This window comes from Lynx rufus, unplaced genomic scaffold (assembly GCF_022079265.1).
Source record: "Lynx rufus isolate CCGP_SWC_20201006 ecotype Redwood Valley unplaced genomic scaffold, mLynRuf1.p SCAF_12, whole genome shotgun sequence".
In the NCBI taxonomy this organism is placed as follows: domain Eukaryota; kingdom Metazoa; phylum Chordata; class Mammalia; order Carnivora; family Felidae; genus Lynx; species Lynx rufus.
In genome coordinates, this window is record NW_025814826.1 from 36,279,203 (window position 1) to 36,302,350 (window position 23,148).

The 23,148-nt window shown below is 36.0% G+C and overlaps 1 protein-coding gene across 1 annotated transcript in view; it reads right to left on the reverse strand.

Annotated features, from left to right (window-relative positions):
* Nucleotides 1–23,148, reverse strand: part of CNGB3 (cyclic nucleotide gated channel subunit beta 3) — a 153,339-nt gene that overhangs the window by 53,634 nt on the left and 76,557 nt on the right. Inside the window, exons 9-13 of the mRNA XM_047073786.1 lie at nucleotides 20,288–20,352; nucleotides 19,196–19,318; nucleotides 5,994–6,135; nucleotides 1,365–1,524; nucleotides 22–119 (exon numbers count right to left, since the gene is read on the reverse strand). Coding sequence (XP_046929742.1) covers nucleotides 22–119; nucleotides 1,365–1,524; nucleotides 5,994–6,135; nucleotides 19,196–19,318; nucleotides 20,288–20,352 — 588 coding nt within the window. The remainder of the gene's footprint in view (nucleotides 1–21; nucleotides 120–1,364; nucleotides 1,525–5,993; nucleotides 6,136–19,195; nucleotides 19,319–20,287; nucleotides 20,353–23,148) is intronic.

Below are 23,148 nucleotides of genomic sequence, written 5' to 3' on the forward strand. Positions count from 1 at the left end.
CTTAATTATAAAAGCACTTGCCTTGAACAAGTCGACTTTGCTGATGATGCTGAGGTTCATATCCACGGTGAGGGCTAACTGCATGGTGACAGGCAGTGTACTGATCAGATCTGACTCATCTTTGCAAAGACAAAAACATAAACCCACAAGCAGAATAATTAAAAAAAGTCACCAAAGTATAAGAAAAGTTTTTTAAATTAAGGAAACAAAATGCCAACTCTTTTTATAAACAGCTGCATCAAATTCTATATTTTTATTACTTCTATTGGACATACATACATATCACAATAGCACTATCACTTTAATGAGAGAAAAGAAGTATAGTATTTTAACTACAAATGACATAATAGTTCTGAATAGTTTCAGAACATTGTGTTTATTGAAACTTTAGATATAAAGTTTAGTGATCATGGGACAATGGCTAGTGAACTACCTGGATGGAAAAAGGATCCAGTTCTTGTCTTTTGATCTACACATTCCAGCCCTAACATCCTGGGAATGACAAGTAATAATGAGTACCACCATGTGGCATTTGAAAGCTTACTGAGCTCTGTCACTATCTTAGGTGACCTTTGTGACAACCCTAAGGTAAGTGTTCTCATTCCTGCTTTGCAGAAAGAAGAAACAGAAAAACTGAAGCTCAGACAGGCTGTAAGTGACTTGTTCAATTGTGAATAATTGGTAGGTGGCTCAGCTTGGAATGGAATCTAAAAGAGAAATTGCTGAGTAAATTCAAATTATTGTTATTTACTTGCTTATTAACTCAATGAAGAATGTGAATACATTAAAGATTTGTCTGTATGTGAATGAAATGATAGGCCTTCAGGCTGATAAAATGTTCCATAAATAAATCTGCCCATTCTTAGTCTCTAGTATAGGACAAATTTCTGAGAGTTGATTATTTTTATGTTTTCTTACATCCATTTAGAAAAAAAGAATTGATACATTATATCCTTATTTTGATTCCAATATTCATTCTAAATCTGAAAATCCTTTCTATAAAAACATAACTCCTTGTTTCCAAGGGTTATTTGTCCTTAGTTCCCTCCTAAACCAAGGTGATGGAGTAGTATTTATAGTTGGAGAGAAAGAAGGAACCTGTTACTGCTCCTTTTGCTGCCCTTCCTCACTTGTCATGTCCTCAGGAGTAGCTGTGGATGATCTTCCAGGATCTGCATAACCAGTAAGTTATGTCTGGGCATTTAAGGAAAAAAAATCTCATTGTATTAAATTAATACTTTGAAGAACATTTAGTTGTTTTCCAGTCTTTTGTTCAAGTCCAATTAGTGTCTGCTTCTAACTTACAGAACTTCCATTATATGACATGCTATACAGGGATTTAATCAGTAATCTGCCTTACTTACCTAGCATTCTTTGAGAATCCCATGTATATTCATACCAAGTACGAACCCGCTTCTGCACACTCTTAGGAATGGAATAAGTATTCATGTAGGAAATGGTATGATCCATGCTGTTTCGGAAGTTGCTCTGATTGGCTGTAGCTGCTCCAATTACATCTTGCATCTGAAACCACAAATATGGTCACTCCACACCTGGTAGAGGAACTGAAAGAGTTTTTTACAAACCCAGGTGAATTAAGAGTTTGTATGAGGTACATTCCCTTCTAATGCACTAACTACTAGATTTTTAACACACTGATATTGGGTCTTAATTTCAATCATTCACATAAAACAATGGGTAAATCATATCCTCCTTTTGACCCCATACATACAACAATAGGACCCGTCTTACCATGTGAAGTTTTGGGGAGGATTCAGTCACATAATGCATGCATCTGCACACAATCGTCTTGGCAAACTTGTATATTACTGAAAAGATGTTAGTTGATATTTTAAAAATTATACAGCTTATGCTTATTCAAGGGAAGTTGAGCAATTACCTGGCAAAATGTTTAGTCCATTTTGGTGAGTCTCACTTTGAAAGAATCTTTCAAGACTATCCAGTGTGGCTGGCTATACAGACTCAATTCATCATGAAATTGCAACCTCTGTACTTCCCTTTGTGTTGTTTAGACAGATAAAATCAAATCTCATCATGCTTAAGGCACAGTATTCAGCAGAAGTTGAAATGTGCTGAAATTACTGAAGCATCATCTACTGCTGTGACAATACTTAAGGAACTGTCAGGTTTTAGTTCTTGGATGTTTATAACTCAGCCATAAAAACCCACTCTAGGTTAAAAGCTCATCTTTAAGGTCTCAGCACAAAAAAGATATATAGCTTGACTCTTCCTCTCACATAGAGGGAAGCAAGTGGTTGTAAATTTGCTTTGACTGTAGGTTTATAATACGGAGGAAAACCAGAGTCTTGCTTTTATATTCTCAAGACTTTGCTCATTCATTCTAGTAGCTGAGCCTTTTCTGCTTATGGAAAAACTACTCATTCTTTGAAGTCTACCTCAAATGGCTCTTTTATTGTGGTGCCTTCCTCAGTTTCCATTTTTAGAGTCAATAAGTTCTTCTTATCAAAAGTATCTGCTGAGGAGCTATGCAGATAGTCAAACTAGATACATCTATTTCAGTCTCTGAATTCCTCCTTGGGGGCTATTCCAAATGTTCTTCTGCAACCTCAGTTACTAGATCTCCTTTTTACAAGCCATTCTTGACAGATGGAGAACATTACCAACTCACCTAAGGCCGTGAGAATTGGGACGTTAGCGGTTGGGTTGGGAAATTTAATAAAGTTTAAATTGGGAGCCGAGGATAATTAAAAGCATTATTGATCAATGTTGAAGGCCCAGAATTTATAGTGACAGGAATCTGAATGGTTTTATGTGCTATCCTTCAGCAATGATGGTTTTGGTAGTGAGGTGAAGAATACATGTATTTCATGATGTGTTCCACATTAGGTGAAGAAAATGCCAGTCTTTATTAATTGTATCAGAGACTAGAGTATTGTAGTTAAAATGTGATGATCACATCCAGGGTGTAGTTCTTGGTGTGGTTATATATGGGAATTTTGAATAAATGGGGATTTTGTCCCAGTCTCTCTTTTGTTTTTAACTGTTTTCCTCAGCATTTTTTAGTCACTGTGAAAGTTTAACCACAAATCTGTACCTCCTGTCTCAATCTTTTTTTTTGTGACAGGAGGGGGTGGCAGGCTCTAGTATTACATTTTCAGTGGCTTGATATTTCTTCCTGTTCCTGTTGGAACCTCAAATTCAGTGTAAAGGCAGATGTGGTGTGGTGTGGTGTGTAAAGCAACACTTCTCAAACTTTCATGTGCATATAAATCACCTGAAAATATTGTTAAACTGTAGATTCTGATTCCTTAGTTCTGGGGTAAGGTCTGAAATCTGAATTTCCCAAGTGATGCTTCTGCTGCTAGTCCAAAGACCACATACTATATAGCAAAAGAACTGAACTCAAACTAGATATAATTTTTTAATCTTGTAGACATTGACTTGGACACAGTAAGTGCTAAATACGTGCTAGATTTTACTATTACTATCAACATTTCATGGCTGTATCATTTCACTGTGTGAATTACATGTATGAATTAGGTATGCCTCTTAATCTCTTTACACTGGAGTTGCCTCATCTATAAAAGTGAGATAGCAATGAAGGGGATGTGGCTACCTCACACAGAATTTTATGAGAAATTATGAAATAATTTTATTTTTGCTATTTAAGTTCAAATTAATTGCATTAACCAGCTTTCCATTTTCAGTCATTGATGCAGTGACTAAGCCACTAAGATTATGATATTTTATACTTACAGTTTTTTTTTAAGCGGGCTTCATGCCAAGTGTGGAGCCCAATGTAGGGTTTGAACTCATGACTCTGAGATCAAGACCTGTGCTGAGATCAGGATTTGGACGCTTAACTGACTGAGCCACCCAGGTGCCCCTATTACTTATAATTTTTAACTGTTTGTGTATTCTTCCCAAACCTGAATATTTTCTAGAGTTTCCTTTACAGTCTCTCTCTCCATGATGTTACCATATTCAGGCTGGAGTTGCCATATCCTTATATATCCCTATATATCATGGTATTAACCATGTTTTTTTATTTTCTGTATTTTGATGCTTTGATATCTGGTACTACCCTGTCCAGAGTTAGCTGATTCCGAGAGATCGCAAACAACTCCACTGTGAGTGGGCTTTTATAGGCAAAGTAATCAATGTAGAGGCCATCCTCCCAACAGCCTTCTTTATTGGGCTCTCATATTCCAGGCTACTATCCACCTGATCCACCGACACTCCAGAGCCAAGTACCAGACAGAGACAGTTCCTAAATCCCAGAACCTGCTAAAATTATCCAAACTAGCCAATCCTAAATCTGTTACCCTGCTTCACCTGCTCCTTCCCTGGTGCTTCCCATGTGTCTCCCTTGGCATATTGTGACCCTTCCTTTTGAGTCTGTTTGTCTAACAAACTATCTTATCAATGCCAATTGCCTCTTGATTTGTTGGCTTCACCATACCTAAATAATAATAAAACCTCCTTTTTATTTTTTATTACTTTTTAAAGTGTTTACTTATTTATTTTGAGAGAGCGAGCAAGTGCATGCAAGTAGGGGAAGGGCAGAGAGAAAGGGAGAGACAGAATGCCAAGTAGATTTTGTGCTTTCAGTGCAGAGTCTGACACGGGGCATGATCTCAAGAACGCATGAGATCATGACCTGAGCTGAAATTAAGAGTCCAACACTTAACTGACTAAGCCACCCAGGTGCCCCAATAAAATCTACTTTTAAAGACAGTATCACCTCCTCCAATTCATATTATATTTTGATAATCTTCCTGAATTTCTCCTTTGTTCAAAATTCCCCCTTGGCTGACTTCCCACTGCCTTTTAAGATAAAGTTCAACATCTTTAACACTCAGAGCCCTAAAATATTTTGTCTTTATGTACATCTCTAACCTTATTTACAAGCATCCTTCACTCCAGTCATGCTGGCACTCCTTCTATTTCCTCAAACATACTTGTTTTATATTGTTGCTATCTTTCACACACTATTTCTGATTGACTGGACTATCTGTCTATAATGACTGAATCCTATCTGTTTTATTAAGATGTTGCAAATACATTCTTCTTCAGAAAAACTCCTGGAAAACTTCCCTTTTCTTAACTAATATAATACAGCTTTCAAACTTTCCTCTGGTACTTACCATGGATAGCAGGTCCTGATATTCACTGATGTAGGATTTGAGTTTTGACTACTTGTGGTCAGCTTCAAATGTTATTAAAATAGCTTTTATTGCAAAATATTGTTAAAGCATGCAATTTATTCATACCACTGTGAGTGTGGTGAATGAGAAAGAATAGTTTATCTAGTGGGAATAGTCAAATAGTCATTTTGTGAATTTGTCTAACTCTACCCAGCATACAAATCTCAACATGGGGCTTTTTTGTTCTCAAACATATGGCATATGAAGTACCTTCCAAGGAAGTATAACTTCTAAAAAGCTATGTTGTCCAGCTTTTTTTTCTTATGAATCTGGGAATGCACAAAGATACTGGGTTCTATGCCTTGCAAATGCCAACTACCTTGCGGTAGTTACTTTTGTTTGTTTAACTTTCTTACTAGACTGTGATTCCTTGAGAATAAGGACAAAGAGATGCCATAGTAAACATTTATGAACCAATGACTTATTAATTAAATTTATTTAAATGGCATTTGGGAGCCTATGGTTTAAATGACCTCTGAAGTTGATTTTAATCCAGGGATTTTATGAAAATGTTTGAAGTTTAATTAAAGAAGGGAGCTTTTAAAGGTTTTTCAGGAAATTCCAAGTTAATAAGTCAATTTAGAAACTTGACTTTCTCTGGGAGTCTAACCTGACATTGTGGACAGGTCTTCTGATAGATTTAATGGTTTAAAAATTCAAAGGCAATGTTGGCTCATTCACATCCTCCTCCAATTCATTAAAATAGATGAAAGATTGATTTTTTTCTTCTGTAAATTTATAAAGACTTATTAGCCTTTCAAAAATAGCAGTATTATGTATTTAGAGATTCATATCTCCATTTACCTGACCAATTAAGCTGGAGAACACAAAAACTCCAGAAAAAAAATTCACCAGTTGAAAAACAATTTCAAATGATGTTTGTGGTTCTGGAAGGCCCCCAATAGTAATTAAAGTTCGAACGGCCCAGTAATAGCATCTCAGGTACCTGTGAAAAGAAAATATATCCATTTTGCCTTTTATTAGCACATTAAAATAGCACTATGCTTGGGAGTACAGATCACTACTAAATTATAACACATTTCCTCCTAATCAAGATTTTCTTTCTATAGGAAACATTAGCAAATACCATGTGTACCAACATAAACTTCTCAATAAACATGGTGAAATGACTAAATAATTAGTTCTAAGGAGGGTGTTTACTAGGTGTTCTGCTTATCTCTTGCTGCAAAACAGATAACCTCAAAATTTAGTGGTATAAAACAACTATTTCATTAGGGCTCATAAACCTTTGGGTTGGGTATTTGTGTAAAGCCCAGCAGAGATGGCCCAGCAAGATGAGTGGACCCTCAGCTGGGGTGACTTGAATGACTGGTGGTCACTGGGCAGACTTATTGAGGCCAAATGTCTGGGAACTTGAATCTGTTGACTGGGTTTCTCTGTTCTCCACATTGTATCTTCTTGGAATGCCCAAGATGTCTTCTCTCATGTGTCTGAACCTGGGCTGGCATAGTTGGAATAGCTGGGGCTGGCTGGGTATCCTTTTTTCAAGCAGCTTCTCAATATGACAAGCTTGAGCTTCCTCATACCATGGCAGTGTCAGAGTAGATGGGCTTCTTACCTGGTGGCTGGTTTCCCCCAGAGCCATAGTAGTCCTGACAGTAGCTATACAGTTTCTTATAACTCAGAAGTTGAGGAAAGGGATATTTGGATCCACCTTACAATGAGAGGAGTAGCAAGAATTTGAGGGCATCTTTAAAGTACCACACTAGTGATTTGTGAGATCAAGGATATTTATAAAGATTGGGGAGCCTTTTATAGTGTAGATACAGTTATTTTTACTTATAGAAAATATAGCAGATATGTTCCTCCTCTCTCTTCTCTACTTACATCTTATTACAGTATTCATTATATAAACCATGACAGGGACAGAGACGTACGGACCTCAATCTTAAAAGGGAAATTTCTCTTGGGTATAATAGGTAATTTATCTAGAAATTTAGTATTGAAGAAAATCAAGTATAATAATATACTTGATTAATATAATAGTCAAGTTTAGAAATATAGTTGATAAAGATTCTGTACTTAACTTGAACAATTGAAAGTGGAGAGACTGGTATCCTAAGAGCCCATATAGGAAGAAAATCAGGAATCAAAGCGACAGAAAAGAATATAATAAAGATTAGGACAGAACATATAAGATTCACTTAACTACAAATGTCTATGCACTGAATACAGGAGCCCCCAAATATATAAAACAATTACTCACAAACATAAGCAACCTTATTGATAAGAATGTGGTAATTGCAGGGGACTTTAATACCCCACTTACAACAATGGATAGATCATCTAGACACATGGTCAATAAAGAAACAAGGGCCCTGAATGATACATTGGATCAGATGGACTTGACAGATATATTTAGAACTCTGCATTCCAAAGTAACAGAATATACTTTCTTCTCAAGTGCATGTGGAACATTCTTCAAGATAGATCACATACTGGGTCACAAAACAGCCCTTCATAAGTATACAAGAATTGAGATCATACCATGCATACTTTCAGACCACAATGCAATGAAGCTTGAAATCAACCACAGGGAAAAGTCTGGAAAACCTCCAAAAGCATGGAGGTTAAAGAACACCCTACTAAAGAATATGTGGGTCAACCAGGCAATTAGAGAAGAAATTAAAAAATATATGGAAACAAACGAAAATGAAAATACAACAATCCAAACGCTTTGGGACGCAGCGAAGGCAGTCCTGAGAGGAAAATACATTGTAATCCAGGCCTATCTCAAGAAACAAGAAAAATCCCAAATACAAAATCTAACAGCACACCTAAAGGAACTAGAAGCAGAACAGCAAAGACAGCCTAAACCCAGCAGAAGAAGAGAAATAATAAAGATCAGAGCAGAAATAAACAATATAGAATCTAAAAAAACTGTAGAGCAGATCAATGAAACCAGGAGTTGGTTTTTTGAAAAAATAAACAAGATTGATAAACCTCTAGCCAGGCTTCTCAAAAAGAAAAGGGAGATGATCCAAATAGATAACATCACGAATGAAAATGGAATTATTACAACCAATCCCTCAGAAATACAAGCAATTTTCAGGGAATACTATGAAAAATTATATGCCAACAAACTGGACAACCTGGAAGAAATGGACAAATTCCTAAACACCCACATACTTCCAAAACTCAATCAGGAGGAAATAGAAAGCTTGAACAGACCCATAACCAGCGAAGAAATTGGATCAGTTATCAAAAATCTCCCAATAAATAAGAGTCCAGGGCCAGATGGCTTCCCAGGGGAGTTCTACCAGACGTTTAAAGCAGAGATAATACCTATCCTTCTCAAGCTATTCCAAAAAATAGAAAGGGAAGGAAAACTTCCAGACTCATTCTATGAAGCCAGTATTACTTTGATTCCTAAACCAGACAGAGACCCAGTAAAAAAAGAGAACTACAGGCCAATATCCCTGATGAATATGGATGCAAAAATTCTCAATAAGATACTAGCAAATCGAATTCAACAGTATATAAAAAGAATTACTCACCATGATCAAGTGGGATTCATTCCTGGGATGCAGGGCTGGTTCAACATTCGCAAATCAATCAATGTGATACATCACATTAATAAAAGAAAAGATAAGAACCATATGATCCTGTCAGTCGATGCAGAAAAAGCATTTGACAAAATTCAGCATCCTTTCTTTTTTTAAAAAAAATTTTTTTAACTTTTATTTATTTTTGAGACAGAGAGAGACAGAGCATGAACTGGGAAGGAGCAGAGAGAGAGGGAGACACAGAATCTGAAACAGGCTCCAGGCTCTGAGCTGTCAGCACAGAGCCCGACGCGGGGCTCAAACTCACGGACCGTGAGATCATGACCTGAGCCGAAGTTGGATGCCCATCCGACCGAGCCACCCAGGCGCCCCTCAGCATCCTTTCTTAATAAAAACCCTCGAGAAAGTCGGGATAGAAGGAACATACTTACACATCATAAAAGCCATTTATGAAAAGCCCAGAGCTCACATCATCCTCAATGGGGAAAAACTGAGAGCTTTTCCCCTGAGATCAGGAACACAACAGGGATGTCCACTCTCACTGCTGTTGTTTAACATAGTGTTGGAAGTTCTAGCATCAACAATCAGACAACAAAAGGAAATCAAAGGCATCAAAATTGGCAAAGATGAAGTTAAGCTTTCACTTTTTGCAGATGACACGATATTATACATGGAAAATCCAATAGACTCCACCAAAAGTCTGCTAGAACTGATACATGAATTCAGCAAAGTCGCAGGATACAAAATCAATGTACAGAAATCGGTTGCATTCTTATACACTAATAATGAAGCAACAGAAAGACAAATAAAGAAACGGATCCCATTCACAATTGCACCAAGAAGCATAAAATACTTAGGGATAAATCTAACCAAAGATGTAAAAGATCTGTATGCTGAAAAGTATAGAAAGCTAATGAAGGAAATTGAAGAAGATACAAAGAAATGGAAAAACATTCTGTGCTCATGGGTTGGAAGAATAAATATTGTCAAAATGTCAATACTACCCAAAGCTATCTACACATTCAAAATTGCACCAGCAATCTTTTTGAAACTAGAACAAGCAATCCTAAAATTCATATGGAACCACCAACGGCCCCGAATAGCGAAAGTAATTTTGAAGAAGAAGACCAAAGCAGGAGACATCACAATCCCAGACTTTAGCCTCTACTACAAAGCTGTCATCATCGAGACAGCATGGTATTGGCACAAAAACAGACACATAGACCAATGGATTAGAATAGAAACCCCAGAACTAGACCCACAAACATATGGCCAACTGATCTTTGACAAAGCAGGAAAGAATATCCAATGGAAAAAAGACAGTCTCTTTAACAAATGGTGCTGGGAGAACTGGACAGCAACATGCAGAAGGTTGAAACTAGACCACTTTCTCACACCATTCACAAAAATAAACTCAAAATGGATAAAGGACCTGAATGTGAGACAGGAAACCATCAAAACCCTAGGGGAGAAAGCAGGAAATGACCTCTCTGACCTCAGCCGTAGCAATTTCTTACTTGACACATCCCCAAAGGCAAGGGAATTAAAAGCAAAAATGAACTCTTGGGACCTCATGAAGATAAAAAGCTTCTGCACAGCAAAGGAAACAATCAACAAAAATAAAAGGCAACCTACAGAATGGGAAAAGATATTTGCAAATGACATATCGGACAAAGGGCTAGTATCCAAAATCTATAAAGAGCTCACCAAACTCCACACCCGAAAAACAAATAATCCAGTGAGGAAATGGGCAGAAAACATGAATAGACACTTCTCTAAAGAAGGCATACAGATGGCCAACAGGCACATGAAAAGATGCTCAACGTTGCTCCTCATCATGGAAATACAAATCAAAACCACACTCAGATATCACCTCATGCCAGTCAGAGTGGCCAAAATGAACAAATCAGGAGACTATAGATGCTGGAGAGGATGTGGAGAAACGGGAACCCTCTTGCACTGTTGGTGGGAATGCAAACTGGTGCAGCCACTCTGGAAAACAGTGTGGAGGTTCCTCAAAAAATTAAAAATAGATCTACCCTATGACCCAGCAGTAGCACTGCTAGGAATTTACTCAAGGGATACAGGAGTACTGATGCATAGGGGCACTTGTACCCCAATGTTCATAGCAGCACTCTCAACAATAGCCAAATTATGGAAAGAGCCTAAATGTCCATTAACTGATGAATGGATGAAGAAATTGTGGTTTATATACACAATGAAATACTACATGGCAGTGAGAAAGAATGAAATATGGCCTTTTGTAGCAACGTGGATGGAACTGGAGAGTGTGATGCTAAGTGAAATAAGCCATACAGAGAAAGACAGATACCATATGCTTTCACTCTTATGTGGATCCTGAGAAACTTCACAGAAACCCATGGGGGAGTGGAAGGAAAAAAAAAGAAGAGGTTAGAGTGGGAGAGAGCCAAAGCATAAGAGACTCTTAAAAACTGAGAACAAAATGAGGGTTGATGGGGGGTGGGAGGGGTGGGAGGGTGGGTGATGGGTATTGAAGAGGGCATCTTTTGGGATGAGCACTGAGTGTTGTATGGAAACCAATTTGACAATAAATTTCATATATTGAAAAAAAAAGATTCACTTAATTACATTTGGCTAAGGGTTTCATGGAGTCTATAGTGAAGTGGGAATGAAAGTTGGTATTAGTCTCATTGTATATTTATTGTAATCCTTGTGCATGATTAGATATACTACTTGGTATATTCCACATACCACTGAATTCCTAAAGAAAAATGTGCTGTATATATACAACATCTCCATATATTATTGCAGAGAGGCACTGGATTTAGTGGGTCCCATCTAGCAATTCTAGTTTCTAGGGTAGACACAGAAAGGCAGTACTGTTTACAGAATCCTAGACCTAGTTGGCTTTTTTTTTTTTTGTCTACGTGTGCCACATAAATATTTGTACTTCAGGTAATCGTGTTTCAGTCTTTGAGCAAGGGTGGTCATTTTCTTGTGCAAAAGTTTACAGTTTTCAGATCTTCAAGCAGCAGGGAGTTGGAGGTTTACAAAGAATCAAACTGCAGTTAAAGTCAATATTCAAAAACAGATCTAGAAAGAAATCATTCATTTTGAAATTCAATACCTTTTGAAGGATATGAGTTTGTATTTTTTTTAAAACCTGGTGGAACAGAAAAATAATTAACTCTTTGGAGGGTATGAAACCAGTGTGCCAAGAGAATAAAAATATTACCACTTTGCAATTTTTTCTAGCAAGTTTCTTTGGACTTACTAATATTACAGTGAACTGGATGTCAAAGAGAGCCACCTTGAAGAAGTACAGAATTAATTTCATGGATTGCATTTTAACTTTTCAAATTCCAATTTATAATTTCCTATTACCTGATTTAGTTTGGTCACCGACCTAGGACCTGTGGGTCTTTTTAAATTAAGGAAATATATTGAACCCAATACTATCCAGAATGGGACAGGGACTAGATTCTCTCCCTACACGGCCATCTCCCTTACAAGTGTTGGGATTACTGTCTTCTTCAAAGTCACTGCAATGTTAGCAGGAACAAATACATGAATTACTTTCTCTAATTTTCTTATTTGTGAATGCCAGGAGATAACAATCAAATGTGAAACTTAGGCATTGATTTTCCAAATCTGAAGAGTTAGCCTTGAACTATTTTTTGTTGTTTACGAATTAGTCTGCTATGTTAATTGGAAGTTTTCTGCCTTAATGCTTTGAAGTTTATTTTTGGATTCTTTTCTCAGTCATGTCTCATGCACTCAGACATGCACAACCAAAGGTAAGATTTGTAATTTAATTAGATGGCATCTTATTGATTTTTCTAGGATTAGCTTAATTAGTCAAGTGTGTCCACCTCTAATATTAACATGCCAGGCAGATAGATCTTTTCAAGGAGATTCTATCTGGCTGATTTAATACATGAACTATCTAACAGGCTGTATATATAGCGTTCCAAGTTAGAACACTAAGGCAGAATTTGACATAAAACCATAAAAAAACATTTAGTGTTGAAAACAGAAATTCTTCTGTGAAACAAACATGATATGAAACTTTCCCCCCAAGATTTCATTATAAAAAATTTCAAATAAACAGAAGAATCACAAGAATTTTACAGTGAGCACCCACTTTTTATAGTGAACACCTAGATTCTGCTATGAACATTTTATTCTACGTGCTTTGTCACATATCCTTCCACTTTTTCATTCAGGAATCCATCTTACTTTTTGGATGCATTTCAAAGTAATTTGCCAACCATAGACACTTCCTTCTAAATACTGTGCTTTAGAATATATATATTAACCAGAGTTTGATATTTATGTAGAGTCATTTTAAAATTTTGAAAATACAATACATCTTAAGTATATTATTTGATGAATTTTGACAAATGTATACACTTGTGTAACCCAAACACCGATCAAGACCTAGAACATTCTATCTCTCCAGAAAGCTCCCTCATTCCTTTTCCCAGAGGCAACCAGTCTTCTAATGTTTTCTACCAGAGATGAAGTTTTGCCTGTTTTAGAATTTCACACAAATGAAATCACATCACATGTACACTTTTCTGTAAGATGTCTTTCACTCAGAATAATGATTTTGAAATTTATTCATGTTGTGTATATCAATAGTTTATGCTTTTTAATTGCTGAGTATTATGCATTGCACGAACATAGCACAGTTTGTTTATTCTCCTGTGTATGAACACCTAGGCTGTCTCAAGTTTTTGGTTGTTATGAATAAACATTCTTGAATGTACTTATATGAGTTTTTAATAGACATATATTTTTATTTATTTTGCGTATTTATGTTTGAATTTTTGTTTGTAAGGTATATATTTTTTCCCCGTTTTTATTTAAACTCCAGTTAGTTAACATACTGTGTAACATTAATTTCAGTGTAGAATCTAGTGATTCATCACTTACATACATGTAAGGTGTATGTTGAATTGTAAAAGAAATCGTCAAATCTTTTCCCAAAGTGGTTGCCATTTTGCGTTCCCTTCAACAATGTATGAGGGTTTCATTTGCTTCACGTTCTTAACCTATCACTTGGTATTTACAGTCTTTTTATTTTTGGCTATTGTGGTGGATGTGTAGTGGGACATGTAACTTTTTTTTTTTAAGTAGGTTTCACGCCCAGCACAAGCCTAGTGTGGGGCCTGAACTGATGACCTTGAGATCAAGACTTGAGCTGAGATCAAGAGTCTGACACTTAACTGACTGAGCCACCCAGGCACCCTGGGTAAATGCAATTTTTAACAGGATCTAATTTAATACTTTATGTGTGTATTTTCTTAACTGCTGCTATCCATCTTAGTCCCAAATTTCTGTAAATTTATCACTGGAGGCACTGAGTATGAGGGAACATGTTCACATTAGAAGGTAAGTTCCAAAAAGACAGCTATTTATGGACTTAGCACAATAAGAGTTTAATAATATTTGTTGAATGATATGAAAGAATAAGTGAATGGTTATGCACACCTAGACTTATTGAAATAAAAACATGGGAAGACTACATCTGTGAGCACATCTGTGAAATCTCCTTCCAGACTCCTCCCTGTCATGCTGCCAGCTGCCTTTCCTCTCCTTTCTGGTCCACTAAACTCGTTGCTGTTCTGGTATGTTTCTGTTACATCCGAAGGGTGTGTAGTGTCTAGTGTGAAGACTTTTCTTTTTTCTTTTCTCTTCTTTCCTTTTTTCTTTTCCCTCCCCTCCCCTCCCCCCCTCCCCTCCTTCCCTCCCTTCCTTTCCTTTCCTTCCTTCCTTCCTTCCTTCCTTCCTTCCTTCCTTCCTTCTCTGTCAGTTTCTGAACTGAAGTATAGGAGATCCTGAATAAATACCTTCATCTATCTCAGTCTCATCATCTTTATGTGTAGAATGAAGGGTGGTAAGTTGTCCTAAATTTCCCTAGCACTATGGTATAGTAAATTCATTCCTTCCTTACCCTGTCGAAAATCATGATTCCCATGACAGCTTTGCATGGTTTCTACTCTTGCATTTGAAGGTATATATTTTAAGGATTGGGGCTAGGCATTTAAGACATTTGTGGACACTGGGAAATTTATGCCAGTAAATGACTAAACTGTGGTATACATGGACAAAGGACAAAGGTACATTGGGGATATTTCTGTGTTCCAAATAACCTTAACTACTTATGTCTTCTTTTTGAGCTAAGCCTTTTCCTTCTTTGTCAAATTTCACAGTTGACTGAAGGATGCCTTCTATTCAATATGAATGAAAATGACTCCTTGTCTTCTATTGAAATGAACAGACATTATTATTCTGGTAAGGATTAATGGAATAGAATTAAACTTGACTCTTCTTTTAATTGTTCACAATGTTCTACTTATGATCCACAATTTGCTGCCTAATTCTAATGAGGGCAAAGGATATGAGTCCAGTGGCCTCATAAACAACCTTCACTTTATAGGTCATCAGAAACTATCACAAGGGTTAAGTAAGAAATGTTTTGGGCTTACAAAGCCAAGAGTATTATGAAGAGATAGAAGGGGCATAGTAGTGGATGGTGATGTTTAAAAACTTCAAGGAAAATGTAAGTATGTTAATAACTACCATATGCAATCTTACAATATATAAAAATGCAGCAGCATTTATATATTATAAATACATATAAAACATACACAAAATACATGTGCCCCTGACAGCTGGTAATAGGATTATTAGAGCTTAGGTTTTGAGTAAGAACCCTTCAATGAGCAGAGCAGAGCCTATGAAGTAATTCTTATCTTGATAATCAGAGAATGTGGGCTGTATGATACCAATGCTGTGAAATGTAGTGAAAATTGCCTATTGGCAAGAAAACTACCACTTTTTGTAATTTTCCATGAATGATTAAAAAGAATGGGTGGTTTCTAATTCTTGGGTGCAAAGAGCTATTTTTATCTGTTAAATTAAGCTTGTTTTAAAAAGCTTCTGCACAGGGTGAAGGAAACAATCAACAAAACTAAAAGGCAATCTTTGGAACAGGAAGAGATATTTGCAAGTGACATATCTGATAAAGGGTTAGTATCCAAAACCTATAAAGAACTTATAAAACTCAACACCCAAAACCCAAAAAAATCCAGTGAAGAAATGGGTAGAAGACACGAACAGACACTTTTCCAAAAGAAGACATCCAGATGGCTAACAGACACATGAAAAGATGCTCAACACCACTCATCATAGGGAAATACAAATCAAAATCACAATGAGATGCCACCTCACACCTGTCAGGATGGCTAGAATTAACAACTCAGGAAACAACAGATGTTGGCAAGGATGTGGAGAAAGGAGACCCCTTTTACACTGTTGGTGGGAATGCAAATTGGTTCAGCCACACTGGAAAACAGTATGGAAGTTCCTCAAAAATTTAAAAATAGAACTACCCTATGACTGAGCAATTGCACTACTAGGTATTTATACAAAAGGATACAAAAGTGCTGATTTGAAGGGGCACATGCACTCTGATGTTTATATAGCAGCATTATCAATAATAGCCAAAAATATGGAAAGAGCGCAAATGTCCATTGACTGATGAATGGATAAAGAAGTTGTGACTGATGAATGGATAAAGATGTAATATATATATGTATAATGTAATATTATTCAGCCATGAAAAAGAATGAAATCTTGCCATTTGCAGTGAAGTGGATGGAGCTGGAGTGTATTATGCTAAACAAAATAAGTTAGTCAGAGAAAGACCAATACCATATGATTTCACTCATGTGGAATTTAAGAAACAAAACAGATGAACATTAGGGGAAAGAAAAAAAGAGGGAGGCAAACCATAAAAGAGACTCTTAACTATAGAGAAAAAACTGAGGGTTGCTGGAAGGGAGGTGGGTGGGGGGAAGGGTTAAATGAGTGATGGATATTAAGGAAGGCATTTGTTGTGATGAGCACTGAATGTTGTATATAAGTGATGAATCACTAAATTCTACTCCTGAAACTAATGTTACATTATATGTTAAGTAACTAGAATTTAAGTAAAACTAGAAGCATAAAAAAAATCAAGCTTGGTAAGTGGGTTCTCAAATCTTTTATATCTTTACTAATTGTTTTGGTTGCTTGGTCAATAAATAGTTGTGTGTTGATACCTCACACTTTGATGGCACATTTGCCAATTTCTCTTCCTTCTATTAATTTTTGCTCTATGACTTTCTTTGATTTATTGTAAGTATTTTATTAGCATATACACATTTAGAATTGGGATATACTGATGGTGAATTGAAATTTATACCATTTTATGGTAATCTTTTTATATATAATAATTAAAAAATTTTTTTAACATTTATTTATTTTTTGAGAGACAGAGACAGAGCACGAACGGATAGGGGACAGAGAGAGAGGGAGTCACAGATTCCGAAGTAGGCTCCAGGCTCTGAGCTGTCAGCACAGAGCCTGACGCGGGGCTCAAACTCACAAACCGAGAGATCATGACCTTGAGCCGAAGTCGGACTCTTAACCGACTAAGCCACCCAGGCGCCCCTAGAATCATTTTTGTTTTAAAGTCTATTCTGACTATTATTAATTGGCAATCTCTTTAAGTTAGTGAGTTTAGTCCATAGTAATTTACTGTGCTTATTGGTATATTTTAAGTTGTTTCTACTATCTTATTTTGTGTTGTTTTGCCTTTCTGCTTTTCTATTTTCTATATTTCTCCCCAGAACTTCCTTACTTTGTTTTTGCCTTTTTTTTATTTTTTGGACTTGTTGAAATTTTTTTTTTTAGTTTTTCATTCCTTTTTCCCCCTTCTACTGAGTAAGAAGTTATGTTCTTTATTTCTGTTCCACAGTGGCTATCTCACCATTCTGCTCCAAGTTATTATACACATTTATTTTTTAGACTTTGGAGACTCTTTTTACTTTGTAGAGAATTCAATAATTATTGAAAACTACTTTATTGTAATTTATTTAGAAATGTATATTATAACAAGTAATTTTATGACAAAAATTATAAATAATATATTTTGTCTTTTAGAGAAGAGGTGCTTTGGATATCTGGTCTGCACTAGAGTGGGAATTGTAAGTCTAAAATGTTAGCAAACATTAGCTTAAATTTCTTATGGGTTGAAGCTGGTTTCTTTTTTCTTGTTATAACACAGATCTGATCATTACCTCTTTTTGCTTACTTCCTTTCTTCTTCCCTGCCTTCTTTAAGTACTTAAAATATAGTCAGTGTTTTAATATACTTAACAGTGTTCTAGGCCTGGGAACAAGATATAGTCTCTAGAAATGCTGCAGAGAGACATCCAGGTGTGAAAAGAGAATTAGTTCCACTTTTTCTGGAAGGCATTTTGATGCATCTCTATTATCTTGCTGATTTGATAAGAAGCGTTATCAGACTGAGGCTGCTAATAATGTTAGATTACACACTCACTTTTAGGCATTATTTAATACAGTTGGTGCCTTACTCATTTTTCTATATAAATTCATCATTTATATTAAACTAAATATATACTTAATCCACATTCTAAAGGAAATTACTTGTAGATTTGGTTATAAACTTTCCAGGAATAGATATTCTGTGTGTGTGTGTGTGTGTGTGTGTGTGTGTGTGTGTGTGTGTGTGATATGTTTTCCCAGTCAGTGAGCCTTCTGACTTTAAATTTCTAACATCAGTTCTGGTTAAAAGTTCAAAAAAATGTTGTTTTAATCCCTCACACATATTCCGCTCACTCTAGGTAGTGTGTAATTTTGTGAGGTATCTTCACTCCTATAATTGCTTTCTTTCCCAAGGCTGCTGTGAGTTGCTCTTCAAAGTCATGCTGGGACCTGCCCTTTTCCATTAAGGACATTGCCTTATAATATGCTCAATGTCACTTCATTGGAGCAGAAAGTTAGGGGAGTCTACTTTATGCCAGGTTCTTGTATCTACCAAAAGGAAGTCTCACTATTAAATAACCTAGTTGCCATTCCTGAGTCCTGATTCTACTGCCCTAAATTTTTCAAATGATCTCTTTTATTCCTGTGATACTTGCATATCTAATTGTCAAGTTTAATTTATGGTCCTTGTTACTCTGTAAGTATTTAATTGAGTTAGTTGTTATAGCTGACTCATAAACCCATAAAACCCTTCAGTGGTAAACTAATTAGCTACCTCACCTGACCTCCAAATAATTAACATTGTTCATTACTAACAATCAGCACTGGAGTTATTAAAAGTTATCCTATCACTCAGTTGTCTAAAGCAGAGGCTTTCAAACTTTTCTGATCATAATCCAGAGCAAGAAATGCATTTCCCAGGTCAACCCAGGATGCACGCACACACACACACACACACACACACACACACACACACATCTACTAGGTATGACAGACTGATATTTTCTATTTTATTCTCCTCTGCTTTATTTTCTTTCACTTAGAAACATACTGCCTATTAATGGATTGTGACTTACAGTTTCAAAAACACTAGCTTAAGGAAACATGTACACTGAAACAGAAAGTTAAGAATCCATGTTTCCTTCAAATTAAAACTTACTTGTTTCCTTCACCATCATACACCCATTTAGTAGTTCCAATTCCTTCATAGTCTGAAGCCCAGTAATAAATACAGGCATTAATGTGCAGAGTAAACAGCAAGTATCCAGTTGTTCGAATGACTCTGCCAAGGAGAATAAATGCAAAGAGACGCTCATGTTGTTTCTGGAATACAGCCTATTTTAACATTTTCTTTTTCTTAAAGTCTCCACTGAATCTCCTTGCTTTAAATTTGTGAACTGTTAACTCTCGTTAGTACAGTATAAAATGATGGTGCCATTGCATGTTTTCTAACTGCAATGTCTTCACTGGGACTGACAGAGTGTAAAAAAAAAAAACACCCTTCCTCTCTTTTCACAGATGGTATGAATCAACTCCCTGAAAGACATGCCTCGAAGGTCACCTCTCCACTTTGAGTCCCATAAAATACGCCACGCTGATTTAACTGGATATCTCTGAAAAGCTCGTGGGACTTTACGCTACGATTAATAGTGACTAGAAGTCTTCTGTGCAAGTGAAGTTCAGGACAGCAAATGAATGAAATTCAGATTAAAATGAATTGTCATGTTAGGGTGCCTGGGTGGCCCATGTCCAGCTTCTGCTCAGGTCATGATCTCAGGGTTCATGGGTTTGAGCCCCACGTGGGGCTCTGTGCTGACAGCTCAGAGCTCTGAGCTTGGAGCCTGCTTCAGATTCTGTCTCCCTCTCTCTCTGCCCCTCCCTGCTCACACTCTGTCTTTCTCTCTCTCTGTGTTTCAAAAATAAACATTTAAAAAAAATGAATTGTCATGAGAAAGATGCAGAATCAATTTGTGAAGGAACACATTTATCTGTACTTGTTATGACTGAAGCAGGTAATACATTCTATTTTTAGTCCTATATTCTTATAAAATCTAATATGATTTTCATGCTTTTATCTCACTTCAAAATATTCAAGTCTGTTTTAGAACATAACCCTATATTTTATATAACCAAAAATTTGAGATTATTCTGTTTCTTCCACAGGGATATCATATTCTTTCCAAATGCTGGCTAAACTGTTGTGCCATTGCTTTCTCTGCCACCCCTGGAAGTATACTGAGTCATACTTTACCTGTAGATATATGCCTTGTCCATTATAGACTCTAGGTGATGATTAAACTCGAAAAATGAAGTGTACTATGTAGAAAACGAACAAAAGAAATCCCAAAGTGTGTTAGTCTTAAATACACATATTTAAATCAAACTATGTAAAATAAATTTTATTTGTTACTTAAAATAATTCCATTCATAAGTCTTCAAAACAAACAAACAAACAAACAAACAAGGGTCTATTTACTTGTATCTTCCTCTGGTCAGTACATTTTAGAATGGTGCAAACTCCCAGTGCTTCTTGCTTTATTTTATTTCTACTCTCTAGTTACAGTCTTGTTTGTAATGTCTTTGAAAATCAAGCTTAAAAACATTTCTTTCCCTTTTCTTTTTAAAGCATCTAACAGAACTCTATTTTACAATAATTAAAATCACACTCACCCTAAGACATAACTAAAATAGGAAAAGTATAATATAATATATTGAAGTCATAAATAGATGTTAAGTCCAGTTCCTTAACACTAGCATTATTTTTAAGCAAGTTGCATTAAATGAGCATTTACTTCAACAAAATTTAAAGTCCAGTAACAGTAGCATTGGTTAGCTATTCTTGACATTGTTCAAAGAGGTACAGTGAGTTTACATGCATGTAATCCAGAGTTGCTATTTCCCTCAAGGTCTCTTCCTGCTTACATCTTCTTCTATCTTAACTCATACACCCTACATGAACTCCTCTTTCATTACTATATGCAGTATAAAGCAAGAGGAAGAGCATGAAATCCAGAGCCAAACTCCAATCTCACCTCTGCCATTTACCAACTATGCAACATTGGAAAAGTCACTAAATATTTCTGTATCTTGGTTTCCTCATCTGTAAAATGGGAACAGTAAGACAACATATCTCCTGAAGCAGTTGCATCCATACAAGAGTTAGTGTATTTAATTATTTAATTATTAATTTAAGACTCACAGAATCTTACAGATATAAGGGATTATTGAATATTACTTAGCTCATGGTTTATGTAGTTCAAAATTGATCTGATGTAAATATGACTGCAATAGAACATTTAAAATTACAAAACAGATATAATAGGAATCACTGTTTACCTAGAAATACACACAAATGACTTGTTTTTCCAGAATCCTAAGTAGGAAAAATCCCTCATTCAGTTGAGATAATTTCAATTTGTGGTAACTTGTTTATTGTGCTCTTAATAGAAATTTGCACAAAGGTGTTTTTAAGTTTAGCTTCAGTGTTCACTGTAGAGAAAATTTATATTTTTAATTTGTATTCTCATATATAATTTGGAGACGGAGAAATGAAATTTTTCCTAGGGAATTGTGCATTAAAATGACACACTTATTTGTGAAATGACTAGACTATTGGGCTATGAAAACAAGATCAATGTTGACTTTCAGGGTATTCTATATTTAAAAAGGCTATTGAATATAGAGAGTCTTTGGACACTTCAGAGATACAGAGATGAGGTGTAAAGAGTTGGCTTTTTATAAGTTTTTATTATAATGCCAGACAAACTCCCAAATCCATAGGAACCTGAGTCTTCCTGGAAAGTTGGTTATCTCTGAGCAGGAATCTCTGGCAACTTTCATGTGTGATTAGACATTTGATGAGGGATGGCCTGCCTGCTAAGTTGTTTGGAAAGGTTAAGTTTTGCTCCAATCTAGACCCACATTCCAAGGTGAAACCAGAAATCTCTAGAGTTGTCTTAAATGTGTTAAAATATAAAGGAAAGTCCCTTTCAACTTGAAAAAAATTATGGGTGGGGTGCCTGGGTGGCTCATCGGTTAAGCATCTGACTTGGCTAAGGTCATGATATCTTAGTTTGTGAGTTAAGCCCTGCATTGGGTTCTGTGCTGACAGCTCAGGGCCTGGAGCCTGCTTCAGATTCTGGGTCTTCCTCTCTCTCTGCCCCTTCCTGGCTCTCTCTCTCTCTCTCTCAAAAATAAGTAAACATTGAAAAAAATTAAAAAAAAAAAACCCAAAAATTATAGGCATGGAAGGAAAGCCCTTTCAGGTTGAGGTTTATTTGCCAATTTGATTACAGTAAAAAATTTGGAGTGAAAAACATGTGATAGAATCTACATTTTTTTCACCCTGCTAATCCTCATCTCTAAAATGAAGTTATTCAAAGAATAAATGGTGTCACGAATATTAAGTTTGACAAAGTTTGCAGCCCCAAGCATGTATTCAACAAAGAGCAGCTGCTTTTTTTTTTTTTTTTTTTTTGCTGCTATTGCTGCTGTTGTCAGGCTCTACTATGTCCCCAGGTTATGCTGTATTGTCTTCCCAAGATGCGAGAGAGATAACCACTTAAAATTTATAAAATCTTTGGTGTTCCTTTTATAAAGGTTGTTTTTGGGAATACATTATTGTTGCTATTTTTAAAGATTTACATGAAATTTCACGTCCTGACTCTCCTCAGATTTGTTTTAGGTGCCTGATGAAGCTGAGTTATAAAATGTTTATATCTTAGAATCTTTTTGAATAGGTAATGCATTCCCACAGTTTAAAAACAATAGGAAACATATGCCTTTCAAAGTCTTGCTCCCATTCCTGTCCCTATTCATTCTAATTTTCCCTCCTGCCTTCCATCCCCACCCCAGCTAACCATTTTTATTAAATTCATTTGGTAGTTTTTCACTGTTTATATAAATACAAAGAAATGGAATATTTTCCTCTTTTTGTTATAGAAAAGTTAGTAATGTTCTATAAACTATTCCATAACTAGCTTTTAAAGAAATTATCCTTAAGGTCTTCCTGTATAAGTTCATACAAAACTTTCTTTTTATTTCTTTCTTTCTTGTGTTACAAAGTATTCTGTTATATAGGTGTCCTACAACGTATTTAACTAGTTCCCTGTT